Genomic DNA, 26,027 nt, shown 5'->3' with positions numbered 1-26,027 from the left:
AACTTAGAATTAGAGGAGTTGTGTAGCGGTGTCACTCTGGGATGTACTTCCTGTTTGGCTATCGTGAGAACTCCAGCTAGAGTCTGTTCTCTTCATGTGTGTTTCCACACCTAGTTGATTACTCGACTNTTGTGGAGATGCTATGAAGGGGGCCATAGCTCTAGTGACCTTTGACCTTTAGGTTTAGGAAACTATCCTGGTGAAAGTGCATATATATGACCTTGAAATCAAAACAGTGAACCTTTGTTAGGACACGATGGGAGAAATGTGTACTTCTATAATCCTCACGCTGTTCGTTTTTGTTTTTGAAAATAATGATATGAATGTCAAAAGACTTGTCTAATTGCATTATTCAAATAATGAAAATAACGAATGAATTAAAATAACTCAAACTACATTGTCTTAAATTTAACAAAAATAACTTTCATTATAAATCCCACGTTTTTTCCCTGTCATCTCTCGAATCTATCATGCCTTAGAAACATCTACAAAATCATATGCTCACGTATAACACATTATACGATCATCGTCGATAATTTCATTCACAACGCCTAAACACAAACACATATGGGGTAAGCTATCGATAAAACAATCATAATAATATTAAGATATAAACACATTGAATATATATCAACCATAAACAACCACCCCATACCCAATAGTAATAGAAATAGGATGCTAATCCTCTAACATAACAATTAAATCACAATGAACTACTCAATTTTCAATCCTCGATCCTTAATTCCTTGACCCTTGATGTCATCATTAACATCTCACATATAGACCCTTGTGTATCCACTCATTAGCACCTATGCTAACTACTTACTATAACCAAATAGTAACACCACTATCAACATAGCATCACTTGGAGCATCTCCAATACCATGATAATCTTCATAGATACACCACCATCGTGACTATCTTAGTCATTAACAACACCATGAGCATCACTGTACCTTGAACACCATAGTGGAAAGAGCCAGTCTCACTCTTATACCCTACCTCACTCGCTTGTAGGCACTCCAATAGACCAATCTATAGCCTCCTCTACAGATCTGCTCAAGTAGTCCCACAATCTAGCTAAGGAACATGTAATCTTGTTACACAAGGACAAGGAAAACACCATAGCCCCTACACAAGGAAGGTTCAATACCCAAACAACCCTTCCTATGCATACAAGGCAAAAGAAAACATTTATCTACAGATAAGCTCAAGATTTACTAGGTATACCAAGTAGACTTATCCCCCACTCTTATGCTCGTAAACTACACATTAAGGTACATCCCAACACTCATTCATGCTCCAATCTCAAACACAAGTCAAAACTGACCCTAAACATAACCATTAATCTCATTCTCTGATTATCATCACACTCTACAGCTCCTCAAGCTTGATCCATGTTCATTCTTCATTTAAACACATTTTTCCAATAAAGTTACACAAGGATAATTGATTATCGTAAGTGATAATCGATTTTTTATGAAACGTTCATATTTACCAAAAACGACATTATGATAAACTATTATCACTCATAATAATAAATTATTTCAGTAGTTCTACGCAACAAATTTCCAAAATTCATCACTTAGGAAAGGATAATTGATTATCATACCAGATGATCAATTGTTTCCGAAACCATACTCAAAATCAATGCACAAATAATCGATTATGACTAATTATAATTGATTATTGTCAAATCGAAACACATGCTAGACAAAATATAAGTGTTCAAAACACACATACAACAACCCTAGATTATGAGGAAACCCAAAACGTCATGCATGCATTCAAGCCTCATGATAACAGTCTAAAAGCCGTTATTTTCATACTTAAATTGATAGTAAAACACACCCTTTATGGCTTAGAATGAGCTCTAAATCAACTCATGTGATTGTTCACATTGTCCTAGTGTTTAATATTTTTATCTGTTTTTTTTTAAATAAATAAATAATAATAACAAAAATAATGTTTTAAAGGTATGAGTTCATGCAGTTGTTCGTATCAGCCTAATACTTAATACTATTGATCTAAAAATTAAATAACGGTATGAGTACTCGTGCGATCATCCGTATCAGCCTAGTACTTAATATCCTCAATGTTAAAAATTAAATAATGGTTTAAGTGCTTGTGCTATCGTCCGCATCAACCTAGTACTCGATACCCTTAGGTTTTCTAAATAAGTAAATAACGGTATGAGTACTCGTGTGATCGCCCACATCATCCTAGTGCTTAATATTTTCCTTTCTCTTATAAAAGTAATTCTAAAGGTATGAGTACTAGTGTGACCATCCGCATCAGCCTGGTACTCATTACCTTGTTTTTTCAACCATTCCAAAATTACCAAAACATATAAAATCTTTGAAAACTTAAAAGATTCACATTTTTGAACAAACAATCTTCTAGCCAGAACTACGTGATCCTTGATTCTCCATCAAGAGTGGAGATACGTAGGAGGAAGGTCAGTCTTTGTCAGGTTCACTCTCCAAAAATCCAAATTTATCCATAATCATTTCCAAGCAAATTTTCCAAACAATTCTCCAAACAAACATTCCAAGCAGTTTCAATAGAACTACGTAACCGTGATTGCTCATTCTAAATGAGAATACGTAGGACCAAGGTCAATCCTTGTCGGGCCTAAAAAACTAAAATATATATTTTGTTTCTTTATAGTGTCTTTTTTGGGATAGTTAAACATTTTGAAAATCACATCACATTCGCGTATTTAATTAAAGGTACTGCCTTCGGGCAAGCGATGTAGGGTACTAATACCTTCCCTACACGTAACCGACTCCCGAACCTGGAATCTGGGTTTCATAGACTGCGTCTCACTTTATGGTTTTTTCCGTAGTTTTCTAGAATAAACTATAGTGGCGACTCCAAATCTCTTTTTTCCAAACTCGTCTTTGTTTTTGGTTTGTCGTCCCATCGCGATTTCAGTTGTGACAATTATCTTAAGCTTCTAGTCATAATGCAGAATTAATTATTAGGGATGCAAGACATTGTGGTCTAGTAATTAAGGATAGACTTTCTTCGCCGAGACATCGGGTTTTAAGTTATTTAGAAAGTGATATTAACATTTAATGAAGAAGATGAATTCTTATATGCATGAGAGTAAACTAGGTGAAATCTAAACCCCAATAACATTATCATCTCATTTTATCAACTTCATTCATTCTAGTGTTTAGCCTCAATTGATCAAACATATTCATGTTTATTTTTCTGCACTTTGCATTCAAAACCCCCAAAATATTGTTCTAAAAGTCTTAATTAGTTAAGTAATTACATGATTGTTTAGTATCGTGAGTCTCTTGGGAAACGATACTTGGTCTTACCATTATTATTACTTGATATGATTCAGTACACTTGCCGACATCTTAACAAGAAGAACATATTCTCATACATACACATGCATCAAAACAACATTTACCTTTCAAGATAATCAAGAGCAAACCTTATTCATCATACAAACAAACAAGAAAACAACCAAAGGTAAGCTTCCCCATACCATGGCCAATTCTAAGGCTTTATCTACAACTCCAAAACAACATCATCTTCCATTGCACTAAGTTTTTCTACAACTCTCCCTCTTCTCTCCTAGAAATGCCTTTCTCTCTCTCTCCCTATATCTCTCTTTTTCGATTTTAGAATTAGGGTACTAAGGTTTTCATTTGTCTACAACTCCAAAACAACATCAATCTCCCATTGCACTAACATTTTCTGCTACTCTCCCTCTTCTCTCCTAGAAATGCCTCTTTCTCTATATCTCTCTTTTTCGTTTTTAAAATTAGGGTACTAAGCCTTTATCTACAACTCCAAAACAACATCAATCTTCCATTGCACTACGGTTTTTTTGCAGCTCTTCCTCTTCTCTCCTAGAAATGCCTTTCTCTCTCTCTCCTTATATATCTCTTTTTCATTTTTAGAATTAGGGTACCAATGTGCAAACCCTTTTTACTCTTTTCCTTTTTTATCTTTTTTCCCTCTATCTCTATCTTTTAGGTTTTTAATAAAATCTCTCACTTAATCTCTAAAAACCCACTAAGATTTCCTCTCTTATTTTATCTTAACTACTTTTTGAAATATCAACAACTATTAAATCCTCCTAAGATTCACGTAATCTCCCATTTAAGTTTCAGATTTTGTTTTCATTCTTTTACTTTCTACACCTTTAACTTAATTTCTGCACCATTTAACAAAGGTAAAAAAACCTTTTTGTCCCTAAGCCAAAAATATAATTAAAAATCCAATTTTTTTATTAAACCCTTCTCCCTAGGAGTTGAATCTCATCCATTCAATCCTAAACAACATCTCTACCAACAAACCAACACATCACATTGGTAATGTCTCACAATTTTCGAAATTAGAATTAAATATGAGTTAAGTTGAAAAGCTTAGTAATCTAGTTTAGTAAACATATTTAGTAATAGTTCATAGCTTAGAGTATATTAGTGTAGCTTAGACTAGTTTCTGGTTAGTTTAAGTAGTCTAGTATATATTAAGGGTATTTTGTATGCATTTGTATAGTTATGTTCAGTCATATTTCATATTTAGAATAGGTGAATTATACTTGCAGTACAAGTTTTTAGTTTTTAGCAAAATTAGCTTAGTTAGTATCTTAACCTAGTCTAATTTAGGTATTTTTAACTAGCATAGTAATTCTAAATTGTTTCTTGTGATATTCTAGTGCAACCAAATGAAGCAAGGTGAACACTGAAATGGTGATTAAAACTATCCATCACATGCAACTTAGAAGTAGCTTTGACAATTTTATAAAGTTGACTAGAGAGTTGACTAATAGTTGACTTTTTGCAATTGATCTCCAAATGCTATGACTGTTGAGGGAAGCCCAAAAGGACATTATCACACTTGTGCTAAGTTGTTTTAACTTATAAAAGTGAAAGAAGCTACTCCACTTAGCCAATATATGATTATAAATATTTAATACACATACACACACTTGTTTAACAACAAATGTATTCATTCAAGATGATTGAATCAAGAAAGATACTAGAGTAGTTAACCGTTTTTAATAATAGACCATATGGAGAACATAAAAGTGAAATTGGAAGATAGAGGAGAGGTTTTATTACTTCTAAACGAATTTCCAAATACATTTGAGCATTTTAAAGATGCTTTGTTATTCTGGAAGAAGTATGCCATTATGTTGGAAGAGGTATTAACCTCAATTCTTATAACTAAGGAGCTACAAAAGCTTCAAGCTTCTAAAGCAAACAATTGTGTGTTAAGTTCGAATGCTTCAATCTCAATAACAACAAATGTATTGAGTGTTTTAACTACCACAAGAAGTATCACTTTTAGATCATTTGTCAATAAAAGAAGAAAAATCAAGAAATTTCATTTTTAGAAGAATTTTTTTTTTATTTTGCGATAACTTCTAATAGGTATGAGTATTTAGAGGCACTAGTGGCATTTGCATATGATACACAAAGAAGTTGGGTTGTATACTCAAAAGGATGCATTTATCACATATGCATTTATCTCATTAACTTAATATCTCCCTCTATGTGAGTTAGACATTTAGTAGAGTTTGGATAATCTCGTATCGAGTCCTTAATCTATACACCTTGTACAAGAATGAAATACTCTCACCATTGAAAGTCTTTCCACTTTTGTCACATCGCAACCTCATATTTTACACAACTTTATCTTAACATGTTATCAACTTCTTCAAAAATAAGCCATCACAAACATTTATATATCAAAATATTTCAAATTCCAATTAATATATCATAGTTGAAACCTCACTTCTCGTGGGCGACATTATGTCTCGCCTGACAAGTGAATACTTGAAGAAAAATTCTTCAATATTTGCTAAGTAATTGTCTCACTCACTTGGCGAATAGAACCATGGGAAAAAATTTCCATAAATTTGCCCAATGAGTCATATCTCGTCCAAATGACCTTGCTTTTCTAACTTTCAAAAAATACACTCTCGTTTGGTGAGGGTATTACTCACCCAGCAAGTGAATCCTCCCTTGCCTCTCTGACTTTGAATTATGCTCTTTGTTAGCAAGTAAAACACTCGTCCAATGAGTTTACGTAATTAAGAAGTCATATCATATTGGTAAGTCAATACAATTGACCTTAGTAGGTATTTTCCTTTCCTCTCTTGAGACAAACATATAAAATGTATCAATTAAACACCAATTGAGTCACATTTATCAATCCTTGAAACCACACGTCATTAAACCATCATTTACACATATCAAATTTTACCTCAATCACCCCATCACCAAATCACATTATCAAATAATCCAATTCATAAACATATTATATTATATGTTTGTTCACCTGTTTTATTATAACAAAATTTTTATTAAACTATAAAATAATTTTTAATTATTGAAATAAAAAATATAAGTAAATTATAAGATAAGTTTTATAAAAAAGGTAAGTATAAAAATAAATTATTTTTATACTTTTAATGTTGAAATTTTTCTTATCACATTAATAAATTTTTATTATCAGTAATTATTTAAGTTTAAAAAATAATAAGATTGAAAAATAAATTTTTATTATAAATAATTATTTGAATTTAAAAATAGTTACTAAAATATTAAATAATGATTTCTTTTATTAATAATATGAATAAGTTTATAAAATTGAATTAATAAAATATATAAATTTGATTATGAATTTAATTTTGGGAGTTGAGGGTTTGACAGACTAACCCACAATAAATCTATCCAACCAAGTGTTGGCTATGGAGTGGGAACAGGAGTTTCACGGATTTTTTGTCGCTCCAACAAAAGAGGATCCGTGATCTACAGAGAAAAAGACTCTTTTGAGGGGTCGTGTTAGAATATGAGAGGATATTTTGTATATTTATATTAAATAATTAAATTTATATATATAAATATAAACTTTAATAAAAAAAATGCATCTTTTAAAAAGGGAAAAACTAACTATTTTGAAATAATATTTAATAGTATCTATAAATGTAGATTTTAATTTTAATATAATAAAACTAATATATTTAATTTTTAAAACAATAAAACTAAAGATTTCTTTTTTTTTTGGGTTCTGTATTCGTTCACCTCATTATTCTCTTTAAAATTCACCCCGTATATGTCTGTGATCTCTTACTCTAACAACTTCATTCATAACAAAAATAACACCACAACGCTCTCCTCACTTTGTTTCTTCGTCTTCCTTTCTCTCCTCCTTCCTTCACAATTTGACGCTTTCTCATCTTCTTCCTCGCTAATGGATCCCACCAGAGCTTTTGTGAAAAGTGTCAAACGAGTTATCGTCAAGGTTTTTTTTCTCTCTTTCTCTCTATTTAATCACATATTCCACAACAACAACGTTCACTCTTCATCTAATCTGTTTCGCGTGCATGGAATGAAGAAAACCTAGAAAACTGTTATTCCTCTTTTCTAGTTTGTGTCATGATGCATGCATGGAGGATGGCTGGTAATGCCAGTGCTGTTTTCATATTTTACAGATGAAAAGGAACAAGATCTATATTCTTTATCGCTGCTATTTTGGAAGCAAACATGCTGTGTTATTAATTAATGGTTCTGCTGATCACTGATTAAGAGATCAATAAATGGAATTTTTTTTCAGTTAGAAATTAGGTTAGCATTGCATTAGAAATTAGGTTAGCATTGCTTTAGAAATTAGGTTATTATTTTTGTTAATTAGTTAGTATATTATTGTCATTAGCGAAACTAATTTTTGTTGGTTATTTTCCAAGGTTGGAACAGCCGTGGTTACTCGTAGTGATGGAAGATTAGCATTGGGAAGGCTTGGAGCTCTCTGCGAACAGGTATAACACTTGCCAATATGTAAAAATAGCATTTATATAATTTGAATTTAATTTATTTGCACTTCTATTAAAAATCATAGACTTTTAAAATAATAAATGCTGAATTTAATAATTTAATAATTTAAACATATACGACAGTCTATACTATTGTAAACATATAATTAAATAGTTTAAATATATGGATGTGAAATGAGTGATTTTTTATTTTTATTTTTATTTTTATGAAATATTTTCTTAGGATTTTACTTTCTGTAAAATTTCAAATTATTGTTTTAACTTTTATGAAATCTATCAACTTTAATTTTAGACTGCACAAATAAAAAGAATTATCATTTTTAAAGGAGTTTTGTTTAATCTCATATCACAAAACTAGTAAGCATGGTTTAGAATAAATACTTTCGGTTCAATACTTAAACTAGTGACACATAATATTGCTGAGAAAAAAAAAGTGACATAATATTGAAAAGCAATTATTTTCAATTTTAGAGAGGTTCTAAATGCAAACAATTTTTTTTTGCTATAATCGAAATCAAAACACATATATTTTAGCTAAAAACACATTTAAATATAAATCAAATTTGTATCACTTATTGGATAGCTCACAAATTGAAATTTTAAGTCTATGTATTATCTCCATCAATTTTAGTCACCACATATTTACATGTGTGTTAAGTTAAAATATGAAGAACTGGAAGTAAATTTTAGGGTCTTATTAATAATTTTGTTTAAATATTATTTTATTAGTTTTGAGTCTAGTAATATTTAGTTTGATTTGATAGAGATAAAATAGGATGGATAGTTATGATTTTCTGTTTATCTAGGTAGAATATTATTTTATGAAAAAATAAACAGATTTTATTTTTGAGTGAGTTGATATTTTATTGTCAGTTTTTATTATTTGTACTTATCTTAAGGTCCTATTTACACCTATTTAAAAGTTGTGAAAGTTTAACGAAAATCATCTCCAATGAATGGATTGAAGAGTAAAATTATTTGTTTAAGTCACCGTTTCTTAACACCTCCTCCTTAATTGAACCAACAGTTTAAACCTTAACAAAATAGAAGTCTAGATTTAATACTAATTCTTTTGTACAGTTTCTCTGTACTTTTAAAATATACTTTGATATATTAAAATATATTAAAAAAATTCATATGTGAAAATTATAATGTATTTTTGGAGTAAAAAAAATGAAGAGAATACAAATTCACAAAATACCATATCCAAATCCAGCAAAAATATTCCATTTTTTTATTCCTAAGTGTTTTCCCCTGTTTACGCACAATACCATCCTCTCTTTCAAGCATTGGGTATGTTAGTTCATTTGAATATGAAAAGTTACATGAATGGTGAATGGATGAAGTGAAGCTGGTTAAATCCTTGTTCCGTTTCTTCTACGTAAGATTATCAGCACTAACAAAGTTTACATATATTTGATGTTTTTCTCTGATTATAGTTTTTGTAGTAACTGAAAGCTATGTTTCCTGCAGCTTAAAGAGCTAAATGATAAGGATTATGAGGTTATATTAGTGACTTCAGGTGCAGTTGGTCTTGGCCGACAAAGACTAAGATATCGAAGATTGGTCAATAGCAGGTTTTTGTAATTTGTCTTTTGTCGTTGGTAAATACATATTTATCAAAATCGTGCATCGAGCTTTGCATTAATAGCTAGTGCATAATTTAGTTACATCAATCTGTAAAATTTTGGTAAAAGTAAGTATTTGGCAATATATGTTCTTATATGAAGCAGAACACAAATGTTGCTTTATATTTCTAAAAAAATTCCTTTTTATTTTGTACATGCTACATGAGCATTATATGGCATTGAGTAGGAACTTGTGCAAACCTTTTCATGTTTCGATCAATATGAACTAGGTAGAGTTTGAGAGAGTGGGAAAGAAAAAATGAGTCTGAAATAAAGGGTTTATTTTGTATGCAGCTTTTCGGATCTTCAAAATCCACAGGGAGACCTTGATGGGAAAGCATGTGCAGCTGTTGGGCAGAGTAGTCTCATGGCTCTCTACGATATCATGTTTAGTCAGGTTGGCCCAAAGTTAAATTGTGCATTTAATATTCAGGAATCTTAAATTTGTATTGTATGATTTGCCATAATACAATAACAGGTATTTTGTTAATCTAATTGTTTCCTGTAAATTGATGGTGATATGTCATTTGCCTGGTGCAGCTTGATGTAACTTCATCCCAACTTCTTGTAAACGATGGGTTCTTCAGGGATACAGCTTTCAGAAAACAATTGTCAGACACTGTGAGCGCATTATTAGATTTAAGGATTATCCCCATTTTCAACGAAAATGATGCCGTTAGTACTAGGAAGGCGTCCTACGAGGTATGCTGCTTTTCCTTACACAAATTTTTATTCTGAAAACTTACTCTTTTTTTCCCTAAAAAAACACTAGTTTGATTTTCTTGGTTTTGTGCGTTTGATTACTTTTAAGGGCAAGAACTGTCTGCAGGATTCTTCTGGTATCTTCTGGGACAATGACAGTTTGGCAGGTCTATTGGCTTTAGAACTTAAAGCTGACCTCCTTGTTCTATTGAGTGACGTTGAGGGTCTTTATAGTGGCCCTCCATCTGACCCTAAGTCAAAGTTAATTCACACATATGTAAAAGAAAAGCATCAAAGTGAAATTACTTTCGGAGAAAAGTCAACATACGGAAGAGGGGGTATGACTGCGAAAGTTAACGCGGCTGTTTGTGCTGCTTTTGCTGGCACACCTGTGATTATTACTAGGTACCTTCATTTCACTAATGTTAGAAATCAATCACAAGTTACATGCGTTATAAAAAATTATTAAAAGAGTATTGTTAAAAAAACTTTTTTCTATTAGAAAATGTTGTACTAGTACTCCATAAGAAAATATTGGCTCAAAATCTAATTACCTTTTGTTTCACTATAGATCCAACATACACGGTTTGATTAATTTATATTTATTTATTTCTAGTCTTTCACTAATGGAGAGAGTTGTAAACTACTAAAATTAGTTCCCTCTGAGTCATAAAATTATGAACAAAGCATCGTGATTAAAATGGAATGAATTAGAATCTCTTACAAACTCTCTTGGAAATAATTGTTAGGACAATGGTATTTTGACAATATTTTTTTACAATATTTTAATATCACTTATGTGTTATTATGTGATTGATCCAAAATTACTCCAGAATCAATAATAATAATCATAAACACCAATACTAACATAGACCAATCATATAATAACATGATATGACAATATTAAAATGTTGTCAAAAAAATAAAATATTGTAAATCCTTATTGTTATCCTTTCGTAGTTGTAAAACTTCATTAAGGTTGCCCATCCAGTTGAGAAGTCCATTCCGTACTCATTTCCCTTGTTTGTAAGTACAAGAAGAAAAACAATACAAAACCACGGCATTGTTACTTTCAAGTTCAAATGACGAAAATATATCATAATTATATTGTGAATAATTTTCATTCTTTTACCGATATACGTATGAAATATGCATTCATGGATCACTTAGGCATGAATTTTGCACTTTTGCTGACCTCAAATTGCATTTCAACCGCCATGGAAGTGGCTTTGCTACAGACAACATCATAAGAGTGCTTCGTGGAGAAAGAATCGGTACTATCTTCCATAAAGATGCTCATTTGTGGACCAGTATAAAGGAAGTGAGTGCTCATGACATGGCAGTTGCAGCACGACATAGTTCTAGACGACTGCAGGTGAGTGAAGTTACATGTATAAAATGTGAAGGGCAGGTTCACTTTCTTGAGTTTCTTTACGTAGAAAAGCGACGCAGTTTGGTAGTCTTGTTTTATTACATAATTGGTGCTTCTGGTTTCAGCTCCTAAATTCTGAAGAAAGAAGAAAAATATTGCTGGCAATAGCTGATGCATTAGAGAATAATGAAGGTTCGATAAGGCTTGAGAATGGAGCTGATGTTGCTGATGCAGAGGAGATCGGATATGACAGAGCACTCATATCACGTTTAACCCTGAGACCCGAGAAGGTAGAGTTTATACTGAAGTGAAAAGTCGAAATAAAACTTGCGCAGCTTTTTGCTAGTGTCAAGTCAAAATAGGACCTGCTGCAAACTTTTTGAAATCAGATTTCGTGAAATTTCCTCTTTGACATAACATGATTTTGTTTGACCTTGGGTTTTGTATTTTTCAGATCTCTAGTCTTGTAAAGTCTGTTCGCCTTCTGGCTAACATGGAAGAACCCATTGGTCAGATTTTAAAGAGAACTGAGGTCAAAGCCCTTTGTAATTATTTTAATGCAATACATAAGTAACAACTTGAAATTGGTTGTGTTGTTTAGACGTATTAACTTTTGTAATTATCCTACAGCTCAACATTCATATTTGAAATTCTGATTACTTCTCCGTGTCCAGCTTGCAGACAAACTCGTCCTGGAAAAAATATCATGTCCTTTAGGTGTTCTCCTGGTTATATTTGAATCTCGACCGGATGCGCTTGTTCAGGTTAGGAGACCCTATTCCTTCTCAATTATAATTCATCGTACATCTTCAATAAAAAATGCCAGAGATATGAGCAAGTAGAGATTTAAAACTTATGTCTAGTGATACTGGTAAAGTGAGTCTTAAAAATTCGTTTCGTGTATTGTATTTTGATCTTTGTTGAAATGGATTAATAGATAGCTGCATTGGCAATTCGAAGTGGAAATGGTTTACTTCTTAAAGGAGGAAAGGAAGCCAAACGATCAAATGCAATCTTACACAAGGTTTGTGCAACTCATTATCATATACCTTTATTATTTCATTGAAGTTAATAATAATTGTACACTTTATTAGGAAAATTTTAACTTAGAACTTAAATTAACTCAACAAAAGGGCTCCTAAGGTGAGGATTGACCAAGTTTAATAGCTATATTAGATCAATTATATCGTGGATGAGAGACTTACTCCAATTATCATCTATAGTATTCTTAGAATTTAAGCCCAGGGCTTAGTTTAAGTTAGAAAATTACTAAGAAGGTGAGAATAATCCAAATTTTCTGTTTTATTTTAGCCATATTTCTAGTAGAATCACGACAGACTAAGGTGATCTCAATTAAGACTTTCCAACTAAAGCTACCGACTTGATGTGCTGGCTGCAATTTGCAAATGCAGATGACCTAACAATAGATGTCTAACTGACTTACAAGAGTATAGTTTTTCAAGCTTTATAGTTATATTTAAGCAACATATCTAACAAATATAAGGTTGTAATGAAGACAAACCCAAAGGGGCAACAACTAAAGCAAACTAGAGATGACTCCAATTAAGACGACTTTTCAACAAGTATTCTCCATAATTTAGTTTATAAATGTTTATTATTCACTTTCATAATTATTGTAGGTTATTACTTCGGCTATTCCAGATACAGTGGGTGCCACACTCATTGGGCTTGTGACTTCAAGAGAAGAGATTCCAGATCTGCTCAAGGCAATTAAAATTCTTAAATTCATTTGTCTGAAATGAATTTCAACTAACTAATTATACTTTGCCACAGCTTGACGACACGATAGATCTAGTGGTCCCTAGAGGCAGTAATAAGCTTGTTTCTCAAATCAAGGATGCAACAAAGATTCCTGTTCTTGGTCATGCTGGTAATATATGTATTTGCGTTTTCTATCTTTGATTAATGTTACAGTATAAGACTTTATCAAGTTGTTATTTTTGAAATGCAGATGGAATATGTCATGTATACGTTGACAAATCAGCAAATATCGATATGGCAAAGCAGATTATTAGGGATGCAAAGGCTGATTACCCTGCGGCTTGCAATGCAATGGTAATTACAGTTTACATACCTTGGAATGTGGGCTCTAATGCATGTTATCTACCTCATATTTCCGTTTGAGTTTTCTTCATTTGCCATTTCATTATGCAATTTGATCTATTGACTCTGCTCATTACAATATTCTGTGCTGATGTTCTTAGGAAACCCTTCTTGTACACGAAGATCTGTCAAGGAATGGTGGACTTGTTGAACTTGTTGCTGAACTCCAACGCGAAGGTTTGACCTTGGTTTTTGCGAATAAACTTATGATGAACAAAACATGCACATTCAAGTTGGATTTTATATACATTCTTAGGTTAGAGAGAGTGCATTTAAAATTGAAAGAGAAAATATGTATAATGATTAATTAAAAGAAAACTTCAATTAAAAGGTAAACTGTTGTCATATTTATCAAAGCTGATCATTTTGTTCTGACTTATGGTGTATGAGTTTCTGATAGAAACCCAACAATAAGATTGAATATCACAAGTATATTATTCAAGTATTATGGAGAAAAAAAGTTATGGAGCTGAAAGCTCTACAATCACCGTAAAAACCAGAGTGCTCCCACTCTTCCATAGGATGACTCTCCTCCTAACCAACTCACAACCTCCTACTCCATATCCCCCTTCACACTCTCCATTCTCTCCCTATAATAGAATTCCCTTTTTCCTAGAATCCTGACACGTCATTTCCCCTCTAACTAACTTCGCTTTCTTTTCCTAATCCCATTTTCTTTCTTCTCACGTAAACATTCCATATTTTGAGCCTTGCTCCCTCTATAATTGTTTCATGTTGATTAACAGGCTCATCCTTATTAGGAGTCCTATCATTACTCCCTCTTGCAACAACAACCTTGTCCTCAAGGCTAAAATTGAGGAAATTGACTTTGCAGTATCCCTACATCTTCCGAAGTTGCCTCCTCCTTTGTTCTCCCCTTCCATTTAACCAACCATTGTTTAGTAATAGTACCACCCTCTAGAATCTCCCTGGTTGCTAACACTGTCTCAGGTTCTTCTTGATCTTCCTCCTCAAGACTCAATTCTTTGGGTAAAGTGGGTTCTACCGCATGATTACCAATAGCCTTTTTTAGTTGAGAAATATGAAAATCTGGGTGTACTTTTGATGATTCCGGCAACTGCACCTTATAAGACACTTCTCCCTTCTTCTCTACCACTAAGAAAGGCCCATAATACCGAGGTGCCAGTTTTTGATTAATACGTCGAGCTATGGTTAATTGTCTATGTGGTCGCAATTTAATAAACACCCACTGTCCTACCTCCAACTGCATGAATCTCCGATTTTTATCTACAAATTTCTCCATTTGCTGCTGAACTCGCAGCAAGTGATATTTCAATTGTCGAATAGCTTCATCTCTATCAACCAAGTCAGCGGCTACAACTTCCACACGTGTTTCGCCCTGTGTAAAGCGCACTAATGCAAGTGGTGTTCTCCCATACACAATTTCAAAGGGAGTCTTTCCTGCCGCTCCATGAAAAGTAGTATTATACCATAATTTTGCCCAAGGTACCCAATATGACTAGTTCTTGGGTTGTTCCGACCCAAAACATTGTAAATAAGCTTCTAAACATCGGTTTACCACTTCCGTTTGACCATCAGTCTCAGGATGATAAGAAGAACTCATTTTCAAAGTTGCTCCCTGTAACCGAAATAATTCCTGCCAGAAAAGGCTCATGAACACAGGGTCTCGATCACTAACAATCGATTGTGGAATGCCGTGAAGTCTTACAATCTCCTTAGCAAACAATTCACCAATATTCCTCGCAGTGTAAGGATGTTTCAATAAAATAAAGTGGCCATATTTAGACAACCGATCCACCACTACAAATATAGCTTGAAACCCCTTCAATTTTGGCAAACCCGTAATGAAGTATAGGGAAATATCTTCCTAAATCCTATCCGGAATGGGCAAGGGTTGTAGTAATCCAGCTGGAGACGTTGCTTCATATTTTTGTCGTTGGCACACATCACATGCTTTAACAAATTCTTGAATCATCTTCTTCATACCAGTCCAGTACAGATTTGCTGTGATACGTTTGTAGGTTCTTAAAAAACCCGAGTGACCCCCTACTGGCGAAGAATGAAACTCATTTAAGATGGTAGGAATTAAATCTGACTTAGCTGACAATACTAAGTGTCCTTTGTAAAATAATACTCCTCTTTGCAAACTGAAATCTGCAATAGATGCGTCTTCCTGTTGTAACTTCTGCACCACTTGTTGTAAGAAGGGATCTACTTCCACTTCCTTTTGGATATGTTGTTCCTGCAACCATAAGGGAAAAGACTGAATCTCCCTCAATTCACCCACTTCGAACATTCGTGACAACGAGTCAGCGGCTTTATTCTATGGGCCCGGTTTGTAAATCACCTCAAATTGATATCCTAACAACTTTGCCAGCCAATTTTGTTGAGTTTCGGTGGTGATTTTTTGATGTAAGAGGTATCTTAAACTCTTCTGATCTGAGTACACCTTAAAACTCCTTCCAATCAAGTATGGTCTCCAATGTTGGACCGCCAACACTAATGCCATTAATTCTTTCTCATAAGCTGACTTGTTTATGTTAGTCGGTGACAAAGCTTTACTGAAATAAGCTATCGGTTGTCGGTCTTGCATCAATACTGCTCCTATCCCTGCCCCTGAAGCGTCACACTCAATTTCAAACGGTTTAGAAAAATTAGGTAAAGCCAATAAGGGAGCTTGAGTCATCACCTTTTTTAATTCCTTATAGGCCAATAATGATGTTGGGCCTCAATGGAAACCATCCCTCTTCGTCAATTCCTTAAGGGGCCTAACAATCTTACCATAGCCCGCAATAAATTTTCGGTAATATCCCGTTAATCCCAAAAAACCCCTCACACCTTTGACATTATGAGGTATGGGCCAATTTATCACACTTTTAGTTTTTTCTGGGTCTACTGCAACTCCTTGCTCATAAATTAGATGAGCCAAGTATTCTACTTGCTGACTCCCCAAAACACACTTTTTTCTAATTACCATGAAAGATTGATCACATAACAGCTCAAAGACTCTAATTAAGTGTTTCAAATGTTCATCCCATCCTTTACTGTAAACTAGTATATCGTCAAAGAATACTAGTACAAACTTCTGCAAGTAGGGCATAAAAATCTGATTCATAGTAGACTGAAAAGTCGCAGGGGCATTTGTCAAACCAAAAGGTATCACTAAAAATTCATAGTGACCCTCATGTGTTCTGAAAGTTGTTTTATGAACATCTTCTTCCGCCATGCGTATTTGATGATACGCAGATTTCAAGTCTAGGTTAGAAAAATAAGTTGCACCATGTAACTCATCTAATAACTCCTCTAACACTGGAATTGGGTATTTATCGGGAATTGTGACTTTATTCAGCTCCCTATAATCCATGCACATGCGCCACGAACTGTCTTTCTTCTTAACAAGAATTACCGAGCAGGAAAAAGGGCTAGAGCTGGGTCTAATAATTCCTTGTTTCAACATCTCTCCAACCTGTTTTTCAATCTCCTCTTTATGATGATATGGGTATCGATATGGTCGTACACTCAAAGCTTTTGCTTCTGAATGCAAGATAATAGAATGCGCCACATCTCTACAAGGTGGCAGCCCTTGTGGCTCTTGGAATAAAGCCGAATAAACCACTAAAATCTGTTGAATATCTTCAGCTTGTGTCTTTGATAAATTTTGCTTCGAAATGGACTTTTCTTCCAAACTATTCTCCTTTACCACACTCTGGAAAGATGTCATCAACGCTATATGTTGTCCATGTTTTCTCAGTTTTTGACCTTGTAGCTCTAGATATTTGTCCTTCCAAAAAAAACTTAGTGTCATCCCTTCCCAATCAAAAGTAACCTTTCCAAACCTTCGCAACCAAGAAACTCCCAAAATCATGTCCACGTCCCCCAATTCCAACACATATGGCTCTACCGTAGTAGAGAATTCTCCTAATTGGATGTCCAACTTCTCACATTTCCCTGCCGTAGACACCCTATGCCCATCTCCCAAACGCACTCCAATCTGTTTTCTTTTGTCCACTTTCAACTCCAGAGCAGCCACTACATGGGGAGAAATGAAATTGTGACTGGCCCCACTATCAATCAGCACTCCTAGGGTTACTCCATTGAGAAGACCCTCTATGCGCAAAGTTTTAGGGCTATTCCGACCACCCCATGGTACTTCAACTTCTACGAACAGCCCCATAGAACCACACTCTAAGGTATGGTCATCTTCCTCTTCTTGCGTCTCACTCGCGATAACCTCCCCCACTTCATTTACTGTTTCGTCATCCGCTAACACCACCATTCACAGTTGTCGCTATGTGCATCTATGCAAGGGGTGATACTTTTCACCGCATCAAAAACAAAGCCCCTGAGTTTTCCTATACATCAATTCAGAGTAAGGCAAATGTTTCTTACCGCGATTTCGGTCGGCGGTCGAAAAACGATCACCTGAAACGCAACTGCCAAAGGTTTAGTTGGTATGCTCTGGGTTGGGCCAAACCCAACGCCTAATTTCCCTAAATGTGGGCCTTGATCCGACCCGGATCCAGACTTCTCTCCCTGACCCGTACTCCAATCTCGATTGCTTTTCCACCCTCGTATTCCTCCTCCACGCTGAAATCCCTCTGCTTGCACTTCTGCTTCCACTTCTCGAGCTAGGCACATGGCTTGGAGACGATTCACCGGGTTGAAGGTGTGAACCCTCTGCCAAATCTCCAATCACAATCCTCCAATAAAATAACCCAGATATTGCTCCTCTAGTAAACGAGAAACTTGAGAGGAGATATACTCAAACTCTGCAAGGTACTTGATAGGTTTCAATCAGAAAACCTAACCCAGAAATACCACTCACAACTAACAGAGAAACATAGAAGAAGAAAAAGTAGAATATCGTGTTATTCACAAAGAATTCAATAGGCAACAATGACAACAGAGGCTTAACCCTCTTCCACAGGTCTCAACCTGTTAATCAATCAACTCTCAAAAAGTGTCTTAATGAACAAAACAACTTCTATTTATACAATTATTTCCCCAATCCAAGTGTACGCTCCCCCAACTAACCCATCTAACTAACTCTCTTATTCCTCCTCTCATATACAATCCACCCCTGCTTATCTTTAGGCCTATCAATACCCGCCTCCTGAAGACCAACCTTGTCCCCAAGGTTAAAGTCGGGAAATTGTTCCCTCATGGTAACCTCGTCTTCCCACGTAGCCCCATCTGGACCTCCCACTTGCCACTCTATTAGTAACTGTGACACCACCACTTCTCCTTGTTGTATCTGTCGTTGTCCCAACACCTTCACTGGCCAAAATGATGGACCCTCCCCTTGTAGCTCCTGCGGCAACTCCTTTTCTACAACTTGTGTTCCCACAGCCTTCTTTAACTGTGAAACGTGGAAGACGGGATGTATCCTTGGCGTTTCTGGAAGCTGCAGCTTTTAAGCTGCCTCCCCAACCTTCTGAATTATTTGAAAAGGACCAAAATACCTGGCTACGAGTTTGGAATGAAGCCGAGTTGGCATTGTTGACTGCCTATGGGGTCTTATTTTCAGAAAAACCAATCTCCCACCTCAAAATTCATTGGTTTACGCTTCTTGTTGGCTTGCCTTACCATCACATCCTGGGCCCTCTCCAAATGAAACCTTAGTTGCTTCAATGCCTCATCACGGTTTTGCAGTTCCTGGCTTACTGCCTCTACCAAAGTTTCCCCCGGAATAAATCTATGCAGGGAAGGAGGCAGTCTCCCATATACAGCTTCAAACGGAGTGCACCTTATAGCCCCTTGAAAACTGGTATTATACCAATATTCCGCCCACGGCAAAATTGTCCTCTACCCTTTAGGTTGCTCAGAACAAAAACACCTAAGATACCCCTACAGTACCCTATTCACCACTTCTGTCTGCCCATCGGTCTCCGGATGATACGCTGTAGTCATCTTTAATTGAGTCCCCTGTCCCTTAAACAACTCCTTCCAAAAAATGCTCAGAAACAATGGATCCCGGTCACTCACTATGGATTGAGGTATGCCATGCAGCCTCATTATCTCCTGTACAAACACTTCTGCCACGGTTCTGGCTGAATATGGATGTTTGAGTGGAATAAAGTATGCATATTTGCTCAATCGGTCCACCACTACCAAAATAGCATCGAACCCCTGTGACTTCGGTAACCTTACAATAAAATCCATGCTCAATTCCTCCCACACAGCATTCGGAATTGGCAATGGTTGTAACAGACCTTGAGGAGAAGAAGAAAGATATTTATGTTGTTGACAGACAACACACCTGGCCAACTCTGTCACGTCCTTCTTCATCCCATTCCAATAGAGTGACTGCACAATACGCCTGTAAGTTCGATACACTCCCGAATGGCCCCCGGTCTGGGTCACATGGAACTCAGCGATCAACTTAGGGATCCACTTTGATTGGGCCGACAACACTAGTCTGCCCTTATGGTGTAGCTTCTCGTGTTCTAACGTATACGAGGGATGGGTATTTGGATCCTTCTTAATATCTTCAATCACCCTCTGTAAAGCTTCGTCTACATCTACTTCCCGCATCACTTCCTCAAATTCTTGCCAGAAAGGTCTGGCCAGCATACCCAACTCCTTTCCTTCATCCTCTTCCCCTTCGTATATCCTGGACAATGCGTCAGCAGCTTTATTCACAGACCCAGCTTTGTACACTATGTCAAAGTCATAACCTAATAACTTTGCAATCCAATCCTATTGGTTTTGCGTAGTAATACGTTGTTCCAGCAAGTGCCTAAGGCTTTTCTGATCTGTGTGCACGATAAATTTTTGCCCGACGAGGTAAGGCCTCCAATGTTGTATGGCCAAGACAAGGGCCATCAACTCTTTCTCATAGATAAACTTGCTCAACCTTCCCTCCGATAATGCCTTACTAAAATAAGCGATGGGTCTCCGTTCTTACATCAAAACCGCCCCTACTCCTCTACCAGAAGCGTCACACTCGATGTGGAATGGCTGCTTGAAATCGGGCAGTGACAGTACAAGAGCTGTCGTCATAGCTGTCTTCAACGTCTTCCAAGCCTCCTCTGCATCCGCGTTCCAAGAGAACCCACCCTACTTCAACAGCTCCGTCAATGGTCTGGCGATTTTTCCGTAGTCCTTGACGAATCTCCGGTAATACCCAGTCAATCCCAAGAATCCTCTCAAGCTCCTCACGGTCTTTGGCCTCTCCCAGCCTACTATGGCTTTTATTTTATAGTCATCCATTTCCACCCCTTTGCTCGAAATAACGTGTCCTAGATATTTTACTTGTGTTTGCCCAAATTCACTCTTCCTCCGATTAGCCACCCATCGTTCTCGCTCCAACGTCGACAACACCACCTTCACTTGTTCGAGATGTTCCTCCCAGTTACGACTGTATATCAGTATATCGTCGAAGAACACCAAAACATATTTCAACGCTACCCGTCTACAACAAATCTTTCAACTCCTCGAAAAGATTACCGCTAGTACGACCACCATAACGACCGATCAACTCCTTTTTTAACTTGGTCCACGACAACCCCACTTCTACTTCTTGTAGAAGATTGAACCAATGAATGGTTACCCCTTCCATACTCAGTTTTGCCAATCGGACCTTCACATCTTCTATAGAGCCTTGCACTTCAAAATATGTCTATGTCCTTGTAATCCATCCCACAGGGTCGGTACCATCAAACGATGGCAATTCCACCTTCTTTGCTGCATCCTATACTCTGCCCCTTAATCCATATCTGAAAATGGAGATTCTCGATGATCTCCTGCTTGCTCGTTACGTAACTTAGTCAGGTCTTCCAACATTAATTGGTGAAATTCCCCCAACGTCTCATGTACTGACACTTCCATAGCTAACAATCTTTCCTCCAATGCTTCATCTCGGTCAGACATTTTGGGTGACATGGACAGTAGTGCTAGCTCTTCTCGGGATCTGACAGGTCGGACCAATGATAGAAACCCAACAATAAGACTGAATATCACAATGATAGAAACCCAACAATAAGACTGAATATCACAGGTATATTATTCAAATATTATGGAGAAAAAAAGTTATGGAGCTGAAAACTCTACAATCACCGGTAAAAACCAGAGTGCTCCCACTCCTCGAGAGGATGACTCTCCTCCTAACCAACTCACAACCTCCTACTCCGTATTCCCCTTTCCCTAGATTCTTGACACGTCATTCTCCCTCCGACTAACTTCTCTTTCTTTTCCTAACCCAATTTTCTTTCTTCTCACGTAAACATTCCATATTTTGGGCCTTGCTCCCTCTTTAATTGTTTCATGTTGATTAACAGGCCCATCCTTATTAGGAGTCCTATCAGTTTCAAGTTTATGAAAAATTAATTTCAGTCTGTTTACTTAAATATAGTTTCTTTTTCTAAAAATATTACATGGATTTGTGCTGTTAAATTGGAACACATGCTCAAAAGGGATAACAGGACTACTGTGATTTAATGAATCTGCAGGCGTTAAAGTATACGGTGGACCAAGAGCCAGTGCCTTGTTAAATATTGCTGGAACAAAATCTTACCATCTGGAGTATAGCTCACTAGCTTGTACAGTTGAAATTGTAGACGATGTATTTGCTGCCATCGACCACATACATCAACATGGAAGGTAAATTCGGGTTCCCCTGCAGAATCTACATATTGAATCGCTATATTGTAAACCTTGTTAAAAGTCTATTTCTTTCCTTCCTGTCATGCAGTGCACATACTGAATGCATTGTTGCAGAAGACTGTGAAGTTGCTGAAGCTTTCTTACGTCAGGTTGACAGGTAAATATATTTTTTCCAGCAACCTTGTAGGTCCTTTGCTTCCAGTGCCAAATTCCAAGAAATACTAATGCCGCACTGTTCGTGTGGTAATTTAATTCCAATGCCTGCAGTAATTTGTCTGAACCACTAACCTCTTCACTTTCTAAAATTTCAATGTGTCTAGTATATTGGATATTACATTTGTCCAGATGTACAATTCTTCGTATTTGATGAATTTTTTTAGTTCCATCTATATATTCTAAAACAATTTGGGATGAAGTCACCTTTTTTAAAACAATGGAACTTCATCTCATTACAAAGTCAGTTTTTGTAGCTTATTTCATCTGTATCAGTAGAAATGTTAGTAGTATTAATGTAATAAGCATGTTATGGATATTTATACTACACTTTTGCTCTACTTCTATTTTTCTGTTATAAAAAAGATAAAGAAACGACTAATTTATTAACACAAGCATATGTATAGAGTTGTTAAACCATTAAAGGAACATAATTTGTGTCATTCCAGAGGGTGGTTGTTTCATTTGTATTCTTGGAAATGCTAATATTAATGTAATAAGCATGTTATGGATATTTCTACCTCACTTATGCTCTAGGGCTTTCATCCTATCATTTGTTGTGTAGATTGATCATAGAAGTTAGAGTTTGGGAATGTTTCTTACCCTCTAGGGCTGTTCACAGGTTGGCTTCAGTAAGTTTTGTGTAAACCCATTACCCAACCCACTAAGAAAATATATCTAATAGGACTAACACTCTACCTTTGTCATATATTCCATACATCACACTAAATAGATATCATATTCATGGAATACGATTCACTTTCAAGATGCCTTGGTGGTGAAATGGTAGACACGCGAGACTCAAAATCTCGTGACTGCCTTAGGTTTCTGCATTTTATGTAATTTGGGTTGGATTTCATTTGACCCAGTCATAAATGAAATTGAATCAAAGGATTGCATTGGTCGAGTTGACCATATTCTAGGTTTTTCTGTCATTTATTATTTTTAGTTAAACTAGGTTGTTTCTATAATGTATTATTCTTTTTTTCTTTATCAACGCGTCACTTGTTGAGTATATGTGAACACTTATAATTATTACCTTTTTACCCAATGAAATAGGCCTACAAAAACATTTATAGGAATTAGATTTGTTGTAATTGGTAAACATTAATAATATATTAAACATTTTCTTGGGAGAACTGAGAGAAAGATCATAATGGGGAAATGACACAGGAAGAAAAATCATATGTCAGCATACAAATATCCTTACTTGATATTTTCATTAAGATCATTATATGATGACAAAGGAAGCTTAGGACCAGTTCAAGGCGGAGTGGTAGAACGAAGAGGATATAGCTTTTAAATATGTGTAGAGAGTTTAAAGTTGTCAAAATGAATGGTAATTAATTAGTCGGAGTTCGTTGATCGACTTTTAAAGGTGGTCACACATATGTGGTTTAGAGAAGAACTGAGTGATCAATGTGTGGCGGAGAAAATCTTAGCTTCTCCTTTCTAGAAGGGAACAAGAATTTGACGAAAATGATGAATTCTCTACAAGCCATTGAGCTCAGACGATCTTTGATAATGGAGAGTCTGTAACCAACTTGGGTTTATAAAAACAGACAAAACCAACAAGGACAAACTGCTTAAAATGTCCTACACACCACTAGACTGGAGCAACTCTTTGTTGCAAGTCGCTGCTCAGGATGTAAGAGCAGAGGAAATCAGTTGATAGAGAGTGAATGTACAATCCATGTGTCTCATATTACTAGTATTTTTAAAGAGCTAGGGAAGACGTACGTATCCAAAGTCATTATAGGAAAATGAAAGAAACATAGTACCGGAAGGTAAAGGAGCTGTGTATGTTAAGACTCTCTCAAGTACTAATTTATTTAAGATGTTTCATTTGCACCCAAACTAAGTCAGAGTATGTTGAGTGTGGGAAAGATGATAGAGAACTATTCTCTAATTGTTTTAAAAATGAAGTGTAAAATATTTTACCCATCTAAATGAAAGATAAATGTTTTCTGGTTGAAAGGAAGAATAAACAGGAGCAAGCCTTTGCAAGCAAGAGGGACAGCTCACATTTGTGGCACAAAAGACTTGACACTCATTATTTGTACGGCCATTTATCATAACAAGGGGAGACCTTGAGAAGACTCCTATGTCATAAGCAAATTAATATAAAAAACGATGACACCACCTTTAACAAAAATCATTAAGGTTATAAGATTGTTAATTTCTATCAATTATTAGACTTCTCTAACAGTTTTATCACGTCAGGATGCATGTGATCAAATAGAATTAATGCATCATTGTGATTTTATGCATAACTATTCTATGAATTATGAATTAGCCTAGTTTGGACTTGATGTTGCTGACTGAGGCATATACTTTTTTGCCTGTTCCACAAACAGTGCTGCTGTATTCCACAATGCAAGTACAAGGTTTTGTGATGGAGCTCGGTTTGGCCTTGGTGCAGAGGTAATGTACTTTCCATTAGCATACTCTAACAACAGCGGCATAGTCATTCATATTCTCTCTTGTATTCCTGGTTTTGTTGTTGATCAGGTTGGAATAAGCACAAGCCGAATTCATGCCAGAGGTCCTGTCGGAGTTGAAGGGTTGTTAACAAATAGATGGTACGGAATTCTTCAGTGCCTTATGTTTTTTCTTCTATTCTATAAGAAAGTTCACGTCAACTGAACAAACATCTTCATTTATTCATGAATTTTCCAGAAATTATTCTTGAACATTTTTTGTATGTACACATTTCTAAGTTTTAAAACTGTAGTCTTTCAAGATCATTTTTTCGTTAATTTTCTACTGATGCAGGATATTGAGAGGAAGCGGGCATGTTGTAAATGGTGATCGAGGGATCACCTATACGCACAAGAATCTACCAATAAAAGCATAAATGCGCAGCTAGAGATTGGTAAGGATTATCGCCATTCACCTCATTAAACCAGCAGCAATTTTTCTGTTATATTTTTCTCGTACAGAAGTTTCTGCTGCAATCCGTGCAATGTGTATTTTGACTTCAATTTACCCCTTCCCAGATTTTTTTTTCCTTATCTGGAACATGCTTAGGGGAAATAAAATAATTGCACGAATGATTAGGCTATGTACTCGGGATTTTTTTTACTAAGTACTGGTTGAGATTGTGAAACAGCAATGCAGTGACAAATAGGATTATATATTTGTGGTTTTGAACAGCAACATATCCTTCTGAAGTTGCACAATTATACATTTATTGTTCTTCTAGATACTCTAACTTACATTACTAATAAACATTGCTGTGCCTTAAGGGTTCTGCACTACAAAGTTTAGATTGCAATGTGGATGAATTAAAAGACGAAACTCTCAATTTCTGAACGTGCATCAAGAAAATATCGATCCAAACTAATAAACCCGTAACATGAAGAAGGGTCAGAGAAGCTCAAAATGTGCTGATATGATGATTTGAATAGGTAAGAAGCCTGATGATACTTAGAACGCTTTAACAGAGATGGATTTTTTTTAAAATGGCGTAATGATTAGTTGATAATTGGACAAAAATGTGTGTGGCACTCAAATCAAGGAAATATAATTCCTAATACTGTGAAGTGAAATAATCTTTTCGATGGTTTCTGCAAACAAAGGGAATCGTATGTGC

The 26,027-nt window shown here is 35.5% G+C and overlaps 1 protein-coding gene across 2 annotated transcripts; it reads left to right on the top strand.

Annotated features, from left to right (window-relative positions):
* The first annotated feature begins 7,058 nt into the window (after positions 1–7,058).
* Positions 7,059–25,636, top strand: LOC106778700 (delta-1-pyrroline-5-carboxylate synthase). 2 transcript variants are annotated; one of them, XM_022776297.1, is made up of 20 exons: positions 7,059–7,278; positions 7,721–7,792; positions 9,281–9,384; positions 9,730–9,832; positions 9,976–10,137; positions 10,265–10,542; positions 11,362–11,512; positions 11,635–11,799; positions 11,964–12,041; positions 12,184–12,273; positions 12,447–12,533; positions 13,150–13,236; positions 13,304–13,400; positions 13,482–13,585; positions 13,735–13,810; positions 22,066–22,216; positions 22,308–22,376; positions 24,790–24,856; positions 24,944–25,014; positions 25,208–25,636. In XM_022776297.1, exons 1-20 carry the CDS (start codon positions 7,090–7,092, stop codon positions 25,287–25,289), a joined length of 2,283 nt encoding a protein of 760 aa, XP_022632018.1. In that variant the 5' UTR covers positions 7,059–7,089; the 3' UTR covers positions 25,290–25,636. The 2 variants fall into 2 exon arrangements, with proteins under 2 accessions (XP_022632018.1, XP_014522175.2); XM_014666689.2 differs by having other exon boundaries at positions 10,247–10,542.
* Positions 25,637–26,027: the final 391 nt, after the last annotated feature.

Source organism: Vigna radiata, unplaced genomic scaffold, assembly GCF_000741045.1.
Source record: "Vigna radiata var. radiata cultivar VC1973A unplaced genomic scaffold, Vradiata_ver6 scaffold_434, whole genome shotgun sequence".
Taxonomy (NCBI): Eukaryota; Viridiplantae; Streptophyta; class Magnoliopsida; order Fabales; family Fabaceae; genus Vigna; species Vigna radiata.
The sequence above is the reverse complement of the archived record's forward strand: the minus strand, read 5'-3'. Positions and strand labels throughout refer to the sequence as shown.

What these genes read in the sequence shown, in the direction of transcription:
- LOC106778700 (XM_014666689.2), top strand. Translation starts at nt 7,090, where the DNA reads ATGTCTGTGATCTCTTACTCTAACAACTTCATTCATAACAAAAATAAC. An exon ending in CTGCGGCTTGCAATGCAATG is followed by an intron (nt 13,586 to 13,734) that starts GTAATTACAGTT and finishes TGATGTTCTTAG; the next exon opens with GAAACCCTTCTTGTACACGA. An exon ending in GGTTTGGCCTTGGTGCAGAG is followed by an intron (nt 24,857 to 24,943) that starts GTAATGTACTTT and finishes GTTGTTGATCAG; the next exon opens with GTTGGAATAAGCACAAGCCG.